Source organism: Tenrec ecaudatus, chromosome 3 (assembly GCF_050624435.1).
Source record: "Tenrec ecaudatus isolate mTenEca1 chromosome 3, mTenEca1.hap1, whole genome shotgun sequence".
NCBI lineage: Eukaryota > Metazoa > Chordata > Mammalia > Afrosoricida > Tenrecidae > Tenrec > Tenrec ecaudatus.
In genome coordinates, this window is record NC_134532.1 from 219,288,200 (window position 1) to 219,301,484 (window position 13,285).

Below are 13,285 nucleotides of genomic sequence, written 5' to 3' on the forward strand. Positions count from 1 at the left end.
GCACAGAGTCTGGGTTTGCCTGCTATTGGGTCTGTCTCCCTGAACCCCAAGGGTCTAGTGTCAGGGCCTCCAGAACTGCCTCCTCCCCTAAGACAGATGGGGCAGTGTCAGAAAGCTCTCAGGTCAGGGCTTGGGGCTCTTGGGACCTGTGGTCACTGAGGTGCTGCACTGTGAGGGTCTTGGGAGATGGGGTGGGGGTAGGGATGGGGTGGGGGCGGCTGTGGCCGTTCTCCCAAGACTTGCACCAACATTGGCTTTCCATGGGCATGCTGGCGAGTTGGCGGGTTGACCAGCCACCGGGACTGACTTACCACAGCCTTCTCTCCTTCCTCCCTAGGGCAGCACTGCACTTGCTGGGCATGGGCCCCGCAGCCTGACCCAACATGTCGCTGGGCATTGAGTCGGCGGTGGCGTGGCAAGATGCATAGGAATGGGGAGCCAGGGGGGCGTCGGCGGACCCGCAGTGTGGAGGTGGCGAGGGGCCGCGCGGGTTACGGCTTCACGCTGGCAGGCCAGGCGCCCTGCGTGCTCAGCTGCGTCATGCGGGGTGGCCCCGCCGACCTGGTGGGCCTGCGGGCCGGAGACCAGATCCTGGCAGTTAACGAGATCGCAGTGAAGAAGGCCTCGCACGAGGACGTGGTCAAGCTGATCGGGAAGTGCTCAGGCGTCCTGCACATGGTGGTGGCCGAGGGCGCCGGCCACCTGGAGCCTTGCTCCAGTGATGAGGAGGGCAAGGGATGGCTGAAACCCAAGCTGGACTCCAAGGCGCTGGGCATCAACCGCGCAGAGCGGGTGGTCGCAGAGATGCAGTCCGGGGGCATTCTCAGCATGATCTTGGAGAGCCCTGCTCTGTGCTCCGTCCCCCCAGAGCCCACGATGGCCAAGCAGCGGCCTCTGTCGGAGCCAGCGGCTGCGCGCGCGGACCCCAGCCCCAGTCCCAGTGCCCTCTCCCACGAGGAGGTAGCCAAGGTCCTCCGGGAGGAGCCGGCCGAGGCTGGGCTGGACGCGAGCATCCTGAATGTGGCCATGGTGGTGGGCTACCTCGGCTCCATCGAGCTGCCGTCCACCAGCTCCAACCTTGAGCAGGACAGTCTGCAGGCCATTCGGGGCTGCCTGCGGCGCCTGCGCGCCGAGCAGAGGATCCACTCGCTGGTCTCCATGGAGATCCTGCAGGACGGCGTGCGGCTGTGCAGTGACCGCGCCGGCGTGCTGGCCGAGTACCCCGCCGAGAAGCTGGCCTTCAGCGCCCTGTGCCCTGACGATCGCCGTTTCTTTGGGCTCGTCACCATGCAGGCCGGCGACGGCGACGGCGACGACGCGGGTGCCCTGCGCACCTCCTGCCACGTCTTCATGGTCGACGCAGACCTGTCCAGCCACCGCGTGCACCAGGGCATCGCGCGCCGCTTCGGGCTGGCGTGCACGGCGGACCCGGACTCGGGCGGCTGCCTGGAGTTCCCGGCCTCGTCGCTGCCGGTCCTGCAGTTCATCTCCGTCCTGTACAGGGACATGGGCGAGCTGATGGAGGGTGTGCGCGCGCGCGCTTTTCTGGAGGCCGATGCGGACGCCCCGCACCACGCCAGCACCAGCAGTGACAGCGGCATTGGGAACTTCCACCAGGAGGAGAAGAGCGCGCGCGTCCTGGTGCTGGACCTGGGGGGTGGCTCCAGCAAGCACGGCCCCCCGCCGCCGACCGCCGCCCCCCACGCCTGGGCACCCCCCTGGAACGGCACCTTCGGCCAGGAGCAGGAGGGGGGTGGGCCCTTGGAGGGCCCTCAGCAGAGCGACAGGTTCCGGGACGGGGCCCGGCCCCGCGGGGAGCCCCCGCAGGCCGCCCGCCGCGGCTCAGTCCCGCCCCCCGCCGCGCGGGGCGCCCCCCAGCGCTGGTTCCCGGCGCACGTCCTGCACGGCTGGCAGTGTGGCCACGCCAGCGACCAGGAGTCCTACACCGACTCCACCGATGGCTGGTCCAGCGTCAACTGCGGCACGCTGCCCCCGCCCATGAGCAAGATCCCGGCCGACCGCTACCGCATGGAGGGCAGCCTCCCGCCCAAGAGCGATTGGCCGCGGAAGGCCTTGGGCGCGGCGCACATCTTTGGCCCCCACCGCCACAGCCGGAAGACGAGAGACGACACCAAGGTGAGCCCCGCTGTTAGCCGACCGGCCAGAAGGCGAGAGCTGGCCCACAGCCCTGGCCACCCCTACGCCCATGTCGCCACGGGGCCGGAGGGGGGGCGGTGTGGGAGGGCTGGCCCTCCACAAAGCTGGTCCGGGTCCCCCCCAGGACCCCCCTTTAGAGACGGGGCTACGGCGCGGCCCTAGGGGATGCTCCCTGGTCGCCATTGCTGCTGCTGCGGGTGGACAGATTGGTGTGGTGTTTGGCAACAGGCCCCTCACAAGCCCCGCCCCCACAGTGATGACCTTTGCGTGGAGGCGTTGTCCGGGTGAAGTGTGGGTACCCCGTTTGTAGTGCCCGCCACCCAGTTGTTTCCGTCTCTGGGGCCGGCTGGTGCCGTCTGAGGCCCCGTTGGTGGCTGCATGGGTTGGTCCCCATAGGACAGGACTGTCGCTTGCTGTGCCCAGGTCCCATCCTGTAGCAAAGCCCCTTCTCTCAGAAGCACTGGCTCCTCACTCAGCAGAGCCCACCAGCCTCAGCTGGTGGCCACCCTTGGAGAGGTGGGTGGGTGGCAGCGTCCCTGGGGCCCTGGGCTCGGCATGGTTACTGAGAGCCTTTGTGAGGGGCAGCGGGGGTGGGGGTGGGGTCGTAGGAAACAATGCTGTGGCTGGGAAAGGAAGGCCCCCCTGTTCTGCTGGCCCAGGGGGACTGGAGCAAGGGCACTGGGTTGGGGCCCAGAGTACCAGGGCACTGGGTGTGGGGCTCGGGATGTGAGTTTGTGGAGCCTGGGGCGTTAGGGCCCAGGTGTTGAGACCTGGGTATAGACTGTGGGGCTGGGGGACATGAGGATTGGGTGTGGGGCCCAGAATGTAAGAGGTTGTTGGGCCTGAGGTGTTAGGACATCAGGGGCCTCAGGGACTGGGATGTCAGGTGTGTGTGCTAGGGGCTATGTGCCGGGATACAGGGGCTTCGATGTGTGGCCCAGGCAAAGGGACCAGTGGTGGGCCAGGGGGCTAGTACATGGGGGCAAGGGGCTGGGCCAGGCCTGGGCAAGGGGGCCAGGATATAGCAGCTGAGGCATGTTAATGGGGGCTGGGGCCAGGGTTGGGGGCTGTGTAGGCCCGCCCCTCTGTGTGGGTCAGGTTGTGTGAGTTGGGGCCTGAGGTCTGAGTGAGGGACTGGGGCTAAGGTGACCAGATTTTAACACTGGCAAAGCGGGACACCATTGATAAAACTCATATCCTGGCGAAATAGCCACATGGCAGCTGGAAACCGTATACCCTCGCTTGTCGTGCATTCTTTCCAAAGATCGGGACTTTTAAAAAACGCGTCAGGATGCAGGAAAAATTGTTAAAAATCAGGACTGTCCCCCCCAAAGCGGGACGTCTGGTCACCTTACTGGGGCCCAGGGGTGTGTGAAGACACCTGAAGACTGCTCTATCCCTCACGTTCCTGCCCTTCACTGGCCGTTTGTGTTGGAGCCTCCCCTCCCCCGAGTCCCTCTGCCGCCTTCTTGGCCCTGAGAAGACAAGAGGTGGCAGGCGAGGTCCCCGTTGGTGTGTGGTGGCCGAGTGGGCTGTGTATGCCACCCCCTCTTCTCAGCTGGCTTGGGCAGGTCCAAAGACCAGTGCATTAGAGACCAGCCAGCGTCTGCCCGCAGGGGTCGCTGTCACCTGCATTCTTCCCCAGGGCATGGGGGAGGTGGGGCAGCTGGAGGACGGGTCTGGAAGGTCCAGAAAAGCCTCTGCGTTCAGGAAGCGCCTCCGCCCCATCTCTGCAGGCTGTTATTGGAATCCGCGTCTCACCCTTTGCTGTGTGTGAGCAGCCTCACTAAGGATGGAGGCTCCTGGTGGTGCAGTGGTTAAGCGCTGGCTCCCCAAGAGGTGGGGCCTGACGTCATTCCCCTGTGTTTAGGGTCTGAAGCCGGGCTGTGGCTCCGGGTTGGCCCACACTTCGCAGCGGACCCCTGCCCGGAGGGCTTCTGCCAGAGCCAAGAGGTTCAGTATCACACGATCCCTGGATGACCTGGAGGTAACGATTTTCATGATTCCTTGAGTTTTTAACATGAAAACCCGCCCTCCCCGTGCATCTGTGGTCTCCTCTGCATCCCCGGCCCCTCCCCTCCACTCACACGAACCTGCGTGTCCGAGCACTGCACCCTTGACCATGAACCACTAACCTAGAGTCTGAAGCCTGGTGACCCGACCACCAGGTACTGTGGGGGCATTTCTGCTGTTGAGCACACGGTCACCCAGGGACAGAACGGACTGGGTTTGGTTTGGCGGGACCACAACCATCACCATGATGTTAATGTTCATCTCCATGTGCCGGGAGCTCTGGTGGCACTGTAGGTTAAGCACGGGCTGCTCACCGAGAGGTTGCAGGTTCAAGCCCCCTCGGCTGCCCTGCAGGAGAAAGATGAGGCCCTCTGCTTCTGTAAAGATGTCTCACCTCTGAGACCCTCTGGGCAGCTCTGCTCTGTCCTCCAGGGCCACTGCGAGCAGGCATGGGCTGGAGGGCACAGTTCTTTGGCTTCTCCATCTGTGCCCAACTGCCGTCGGCACGCAGTTGCTTGCTGGGCATTGGGTCCAGTCTCACAAACGCTGTGAGGATGGTCCTGTGGCTCACAGCATGTTCTGTCACTGTCATGTCCTCACCTATAGTGGCTACCCTGCCTGGGTCCAGCCCTCCCCTGTCCCTGTTCCCTCTGCGGGGACTGAGCTGCACATGAGTGAACCAGGGTGAAAGGGCATGAGCCATCTTCTCATTAGCCGCCTCCTCCAGCAGGGCCTGGACACTGGTCCTTGATGCCCTCCAGGTTGTCAGTGCCCACAACGCACAGCCCTGACCACTGTCAGCATGTCTTCCTTACCTTTGCCACAGGCCACCCAGCCAGCATTCTGGGTGCTCAGAGTTGGTGGGTCTCCACACTGCTACTTGGCAGGGCTGCAGGCAGCTTGGGAGGGGGTCCTCGGGCATGCGCCATCCCCTGCTTTGAGCAGGGCTGGACCGATGGCCAGTCTCTGTCAGAGACATTGGGCAGCAGAGGTGGGCATACTGCTGTGCTGGTCATGGCGCCACTGTGGCTCCTGTTCTGCAGCCTAGCCCTGCGGGGAGCCAGGTTCCAGTTGGTGAATGGCCCCATGAGGGCCTAGCAGTCGGCACCCAGACCTGGCCCACTGTGGGGCTTTACTGGCCAGACAGAGAGGGCTGGTCCTGTGCGAGTGCAACCGATTGCTTTGTCCTTTTGTTTCTAGTTTTTCCTGTGAGTTGGGTGGCGGCTGGCAGACAGGTCAGTTTTCCATTCAGCACAGTGGTTATCCCCACACGGACCCTCACCTCTTGTTGTGCTTCCTGGTTCCTTTCCCCCTCCCTTCCTAACTACTGACCTCTGTCCTCGGATCAGTGCTGCCCTCTTGATCTCAGATGGTTGATGGCTCTAGGGGCCCAGGCCTCCCCAGTGTCATTGTTCCCCAAACAGTCTTGGCTGTGGTTCAGCTGGGCACGTCACTTTTCACCCATGGGATGTGTTCAGTCCCAGCCCTGAAGGGCCACCGAGGGCCAGGGTCTCAGGGGCCCCACTGGTCCCTGTCTGATCAGCAAGCCCCGTCTCTGTGGGATCTTGCGCTTTGTTCCCCATTTCTCTCCCACCTTCTCCAGCACCTCCTGTGGAGTGTGTTCCCCTGCCCCGTTCATCGCAGTGGGTGGTGGCCATCGGGCACAGTCCAGTTCTTCTGGTCTTAGGCTGTGCTGTGGAGACTGAGGTTCATGTGGTCCAGTCATCCATGGGACAAGTTGTTTCCATGAGTCTTGGGCACTTACCCCTCTTCTTTCTTCTGGCCTGGAGAGCCGGGAGTTGGGGCTCAGACGGCTGCTCACAGGCCCTTCGCCCCAGTTGTGGTGCACACAGGCAGTACATGGGACACTGTCTGTGCATCTATGTGATGCCAACTACGCTGGTGCCTCCCGAGAGTCAGCCCCCGTTCTTCCTGACCGTGCAGCCTCCACTGTCCATGGCCCCGATCAGCCAGTGGGGCCCTCGGCCCCGCTCAGGCTGCCGCCCCGTTCCTCACACAGAGCATGTGGCTGAAGTGCTGGTTGCCATCTCCCTGGACATCCGCCTGAGGCTCACACTGGACAGTCAGTTGACTGACTGGGAACCGGCCTTGGGCCATTTTGGCCGTTGCCCTTTTTGGTTCGTCGCTGTATGCTGACCCCTTGGCACCAGCTGGACTCCTTCAGGGACCCTGTCCGCTCACTCCCTGCCACCAAGTAGTTCTGGCTCTCAGCCACCCCTGGGGCAGGGTGGCACTGGCCCTGTGGGTTTCTGACGGCAGACAGTTCTTTTCCTGGGTGGACAGCCCCCTCTTTCCCCTGTGGACAGCAGCCCAGCACCTAGAACTGGGCCCTTGGGGCCCTTAAAGGATTCTGTAACAGTACAAATATGTTGGGAGAGCATTAACTTTTATATGAGAACAAATAGCAAAGGCTTGATGGAGTGATCTCATACAGCCATCAGAGAGGTGGAAGAGGACATCTGTGCCTTTTACAGTGACCAAAATGTCAAATCAGTTGTGTTAGACAGGGGTCTCTAGAGAGCTAAACCAGATTGCTGATAATTTTATTTATATATATATATAGTTAGATATATAACACAATAAATGAACTTTTAAGTTATGTACAGATAAATAGATATATAATACAAGAAATGAACAGTTAAATTATAAAGCAGTACAAATGGCTCAGTGCGACTCACTCCTGTGAGGGCCGCCTTCAAGTCCTGAGGGCTGCCAGGAAGTCATCTATAGAGAGAGAGAGCTAGGCTATCCCAGCACAGGCAGCAAACAGCAAGGCAGGTCACCAACTGTCAGCCAGGTCACCAACTGTCAGTCCTCAGCTCTGGAGATGTAAATTTCAATTGTGTGGTCTTAAAGGGACCTCAACTTACAGCGACACAATCCACAGGCGTCCCACAGGTAGTGTGCCCTTTAAATTGAGGAAAAGACCAAGCAAGGCATCTGCACACTGGTCCGATGATTAAAGAGCTAGAGACAAGAAAGGCGAGGCTCACCGAGCCATGTATCTCTCCACCCTTCAATTAACCCACTTGTGTGGATGGGCCAGGCTGGCACAATGAACTATCTCATCAGTCATCAGTATTTAAAGAAGAAACAACATCACCTTCCCATAGAAAGAGAATAAGAGAAGAAGGATCACTTTCCAAGGAGATTTATCAGGCCCTTATGACCTTGACCTTGAAATCTGACCAGGGCGTTAGGAGGGAGGAACACGCCACGCTCTTTGATAAATATGGTTAGGAGACTCCCATATGTGACGCATTGTGTCTCGTGGCAGCTGGACGTAAACCAGTGTGATTTTAACAGAAGGCAGGCGATGCACCATCCGTCATCTCAATAGAAACAGGAAAGGCATCTGACAAAACCCATTCATGGCAAACAAAACAATAAAAAAGTGTTTAGCAGCATAGGAATTTAAAGGCGTGTCTTTAATCTGATAAAGGCATAAGATAACAAACAAATAAACAAAAAACACAGAGCACGCAAATAGCGGACTTAAAGTTTTCCTAGGAGATCAAACACAGGGAAAGAGGCTGACTGCTACCATTGCCAGCTAAGCTCTCTCTGGGAGTCCTTCTCTGTGCAAGGAAGCGACAAACACAGACCCAGCGAGGAGCAGGGCAAGGAGAGAGGATTGCAGAGGACATGAAAATACCGTTCCCAACCGAGGCCATAGTGAGCACACCGAAGTCAAAGAATAACCTGTCGGCCAGTTATGAAAATCAGCCGCCATGCTTACAAGGCTGCTGGGTAGAAGATACCAAAAGCCATTGGGTATATAGTTAGAAACTGCCCTGTATATTCAAAGCGATTTTCATTAAAGTTCCAACGGGGTGGGTTGGTTTCTTAATTTAACTGCAGGGGTTTCGTGGAAATTCAGAGGGTCCAGATGAGCCGCGGTGTCCTCGAGGAGGTTAGGGCGGGCGTGCTTTCCTTTACCAGCATCAAGTCAGAGCAGTCTGTCGCCGCCTTCTCTGGCCCCCACGGTCCCACGACAACACAATGAAGCATAGCCCAGGCCTGTCCCGTCTTCACGCTTGGTTCCTGATTTTAGTTCTCTATTGCGGCCACTGCGTCAGTCCATCTCATCGAGGGCCTTCCTTTCCCCCTGGCGGTCTACTTTTCCAAGTCTGCTGTCTTTTCTCTGGCCCCGGGTTTCCACAACAACGTGTCTGGAGCATGTGAGAGGAAAGCTCGCCAGCGACCCCAGCTTCTGAGGAGCACCCTTGTCGGGCTCCTTCTAGGACAGATGTATGTGCTCGCCCCACAGTCTGTGCCCCGAGCTCTGCCAGCACCAGTCACAGGCACCCGCTCCTCAGTCTTCCATCTTCGCTGCCGAACCTTCACGTGCGTCTGGGGCAGCTGCAAACACCGTGGCGTGGGGCGCGTGCCCCGGAGTTCTCCCAGTGACAGCTCTGCTTTCGGACCCGCTGCGGAAGTCTGGTGCAGCAGCTGCGCCTGGTGCAGTCCGCTGTCTGGTTTCTTGCCTGCTGCTCCCACGCCGGGCACTGTGGCTCCGGGTACAAGAGCCTCGCCGACGCTGGTCTCAGTTTTTCATGATGTCCTCAGCTGGTCCAGTGGGGAGGACTTGGGGTAAGCCACACTGCAGGCCGTGGTCTTTGATCTTCATCGGCAGGTGCTTCACGCCCTCTCTCAATTCAGCAAGCAAGGTTGTGCCCTCTGCACATCACAGGCTGCTCGTGAGCCTTGCGGCCACGGTCTTCTTCATGGCACCAAGCTTCCAGGATGTTTGGGAACAGGACACAACCTTCCTTATCTTCAGTAACTTTCCGTGCTTTCCAGAGTACTCCCTTGTTCTCTTGGTCCCAGTGTGAGCACCATGAAGTGGCCTAGAATTCCCATTCTTCCCATAGTTCCCCGCAGTTTCTTCTGACCCACACAGCGGCATGCCCCTGCCTAGCCCCTTAGACACAAGTGGACATCTCTCCGGCACCCTCTGCTCTTAGTCAAGCTTCAACTGGTGCCCTCCTCCCATGCCCTCTTCTGAACCTGGCTTGAATTTCTGGCAGCTCCCTGGCAGCGTCTGCTGCCTCGGTGTTTGAATTCACCATCATCAAAACTTCACTTGCATGTGATAGTGATGCTGTCGCCCGGTAATCTCTGTCCTCCCCGGGCCGCCTTCCAATGAAATGCACACCGATAAGGCTTTCCCTCCTGCAGTTGGCCAGGCACAGGCCAGTGAGTGCTTCAGGACTTCAGCGGCCACTTGAATTACGTCATTGGGTGTTTTGTCACTTCCGGGAGCCTTGGTCTCTTGCTCATGTCTGTGGTGTGACCTGCATTTCTTCCCCCAGCACCATGGGTTCTTGGTTTAACGCTCCCTCTTGAGGGGCTGCATGCCAATCCGTTTTTGGTCCAGTGACTCCGTGTACCCTCTCTGTCTGCTTCCTGCATCGTTCAACCATTTGCCCTCAGAATCAGTCGTGCAACTCGAGACCTGAGTCTTTCTTGAGTGCTTTCAGTTTCACATCAGCTGAGCGCATCTCTTCCTTTTGGTTTGATAACACTGGGTTGTGGCACATTTCATCATGACACGGCACTTCTCCAGCTGCCCTTTGGAACCCCCTGTCCTGCTCCCTGACAGGCGCCCAGAATGAGGAGCTGGGGGCCGGATAGTGGTGGAGGGGAGCTGCAGGACAGTGGGGCGGCCCAGGCTGGAGGGGCATCTCCTCTTAGCTGTCTGAGCCAGCTGTGTTGAGCGCCCCTGTTGTCAAGCATCTGAGTGTGAACGTGTGTGTGTGCATGGTGTGTAAGCACAAGTATGGATGGAAGTGCATCTGCACACATCTGAGTGTAAATGTGAACACGTGTGAGTGCACACACTGGCATGGATGTGTTGGTGTGCGCTCGTGTGTATGGTCTGTGTGTGGGTGCACACCTATGAGTGTGAGTGGGCATGTGTGCCTGTACACATGGGAGTGTTGGTGTGCGTGGCATGCACATGCAACTGTGTAAGAGAGAGTGAGCTCAGGTGCTTCCCCCTTTGCCTGCTCTCCCCTCCCCACCGAGATGGGATGACATCTAGGATTCTGCCTTAGGGACCGGGTGGCATTGAGCACTCCTGCTGCTGCATCTTAGGGACCGGGAGGCATTGAGCACTCCTGCTGCATCTTAGGGACTGGGAGGCATTGAGCACTCCTGCTGCATCTTAGGGACCGGGAGGCATTGAGCACTCCTGCTGGTGCATCTTAGGGACCGGGTGCATTGAGCACTCCTGCTGCACCTGAGGGACCGGGAGGCATTGAGCACTCCTGCTGGTGCATCTTAGGGACCGGGTGCATTGAGCACTCCTGCTGCACCTGAGGGACCGGGAGGCATTGAGCACTCCTGCTGCTGCATCTTAGGGACTGGGAGGCATTGAGCACTCCTGCTGCTGCATCTTAGGGACCGGGAGGCATTGAGCACTCCTGCTGCTGCATCTTAGGGACTGGGAGGCATTGAGCACTCCTGCTGCTGCACCTGAGGGACCGGGTGCATTGAACACTCCTGCTGCTGCATCTTAGGGACTGGGAGGCATCGAGCACTCCTGCTGCTGCATCTTAGGGACCGGGTGCATTGAGCACTCCTGCTGCTGCATCTTAGGGACCGGGTGCATTGAGCACTCCTGCTGCTGCACCTGAGGGACCGGGTGCATTGAGCACTCCTGCTGCTGCATCTTAGGGACCGGGAGGGAGGCTGTTGAGTGTTTGGAAGGGCTGCCTCATTAAAGCAGGAAGAGTAGCCAGGAGCAATTAGGGCTGTCCTCCATCTCCCTGCCTGAGGGCAGCAGCTGTTTTCCAGAGAGGACAGCTGACGCCAGCCCGCCTCTGGGTTCACCAGAGCTCCATCACCAAAGGCCAGAGGCTGGAGGTCGCTGTTTGAAAGTGGACGCACAGGCTAATGCTGAGACTTGCATGGGCTCCATGCTGCTCCCAGTCACGTGGGGGCGCGTGTGGTGTGGGCAGCAGAGAGGAAGATGTGCAGGAGTCCCCTGAGGGCTGCTGAGATGCTGGGGCGGGTGCGGTGATGGTGGTGCCTCTTGGGGCAGAAACTCACACACAGCAGGCTTCCACCAAAGGCCACATCCCCCCCCCCCACCGGGTGCCGTCTGTGTGTCTGGGCTCTGCAGGGGAGACACTCGTGGTCCCAGTCTCTCTCTCTCGGTCTCTCTGTTTTTGTCTCTCTCGTCTTCTCTTTGCAGCTTCTGCTGCTTGGCTGCAGGTGGCCTGGGCACTGATCTCAGCATGCTTGTCTGTCCTCCTCTGCTCCTTTTGTCTCCAAGGGGGTGGGCAAGGACACGCCCTACCCTGGCCTGGGTTTGGGGTAGGGCACCTGTCTGCGGGCTACTGTGCACCCCAGCACCATCCCAGTCTGAGATTCCTAGGAGGGGCATGCTGGGCCTTTTGGTTCTCTCAGTGGATACAGCCTTGGTCCTAAAGGCTGATGGGCTTCCCGAGGCATCCTGGGGGGCCACTCACAGAGGGACGGTCAGGACTGCACACACCTGAGTGGACACTTGGCCCTGAGGCCTGATGGTGGCCTGCAGGGGCAGCTGGTGCCAGAAGTGGAGAGGAGGGGCTGGAGTGGCCTGGAGAAGTGACCTCATGGATTTTGAAGTACCTGAACCCAGGGGGTGGGGGACCCCTGCCCCCTGAGTTCCCACTGCTGACCCCTCATTCTGGGTACATGCAGGGACCCACAGACACCCTGGTTTACTGAGAACATGGCCCTGGGTCCCAGGTCCACTTGCCCGTGCCCAGTGGGGACCCCATGTAGCCAGCTCCCACCTGGTGTGCACACACACAGGGCGGGCAGTGCCAGGCTCTGGACAGGAGGGGGCGCCAAGGCCATGCTTTTCCCTCTGTGGGGTGGGGACTTCCAGGTTGACATAATCCCTTGGATGGACATGAACCCTGCACCCTGGCCTTGGCTGGCCCCCCAGTCCTGCTGGACACATCTTGTCTCTATGACCCCGGAACCTGAGCCCCTCTGCTCTCGGACTGTGGGGCCTCACTCAGGTTCCCTCTGCTCTGGTCACCTGGGGACCCCCACCTTCCTCATCTGGGGTCCCCATGTTCCTCATCTCTGGGGCTCCATACCCTGCCCAGGGGGGGCCCTGCCCTCTCACCCAGCTTCCCTTTGCTCAGTTTTCCTGGGGTCCCATGTTCCTCATCTGGGGGTCCAGCATCCCTAACACTCAGGGTCTGCCCCCCAGGCTCCTCCCTGTTCATTGCCAACCTCGCCTTCTCAGCCTTGCCCCAAACAAGGACCATTCCGCAGCCAGGGCCTCTCCTCACCCAAAGCACAAGGCTAGCAGCCCTGTCATCCCTCAGCATCAGGACTCAGACCAGCCCTGCTTCTGCCTCCTCCAGCCTCAGGCAGGCCCCTCCTGTCTGTCAGGTTCCCCAACCTGCCCCCAGCAGACAGAGAAAAGGGTGGTCCCACCACAGGGCTGGCCGCTGTGAGTGGGGGACAGAGGGCAGGAAGGGAGGTGCCACCCCCAGAAGAGACCACATTGACCTGCACCTTCCCAGAGAGTGACTGCCTGTGTGGGGTGCCTGCAGGTTCAGCTGATAGAAGGACGGATGGATGAGTAGACAGATGGCCAGCCTGCTTGTGCTTGCTCCCTCCCAGTGAACACAGCCACCTTGTCCTTAGTCACTAATGATGCTGGGTGTGTCCTCAAGGGCAGCTGTCCCCTGCCCCATGTCCCCTGCTATTTTCTCTGCCCATGCCTCCTGCCCATGTCCTCTGTCTCTTGTCCCCTGCCCCATGTCCTCTGCCTGTGTCCCCTGTCTCATGCCCCCTGCACCATGTCCCTGAATGTATTACGGGAAATCCCTGTTCTGGCTGAGCCCCCAGGGGAGCACTGGATGTGGGGTTCCCCATCTTCTTCTGGTTAGTTCATGGCCTCCTCCCTCAAATCTTCCTTTCTACTCATCACCTGACCCCTCACATCTCCAGGGACCCCTCACCTAGTGTGGCCACATGTCCCTGCACCTGGGATCCCACACCCACCATGACTCCATGGCCTCCACATCTTTGGGGGGACCCTGTACCCAGCATGGCCCCATGGCCCCCCCTGCATCCCCAG

At 59.5% G+C, this 13,285-nt stretch overlaps 1 protein-coding gene across 4 annotated transcripts in view; it reads left to right on the forward strand.

Annotated features, from left to right (window-relative positions):
* Nucleotides 1–13,285, forward strand: part of RGS12 (regulator of G protein signaling 12) — a 61,463-nt gene that overhangs the window by 10,493 nt on the left and 37,685 nt on the right. For all 4 annotated transcript variants that reach the window (XM_075544640.1, XM_075544642.1, XM_075544643.1 and 1 more), the window contains 2 exons: nucleotides 338–2,136; nucleotides 4,028–4,144. In XM_075544640.1, coding sequence (XP_075400755.1) covers nucleotides 421–2,136; nucleotides 4,028–4,144 — 1,833 coding nt within the window. In that variant the 5' untranslated portion in view covers nucleotides 338–420. The remainder of the gene's footprint in view (nucleotides 1–337; nucleotides 2,137–4,027; nucleotides 4,145–13,285) is intronic.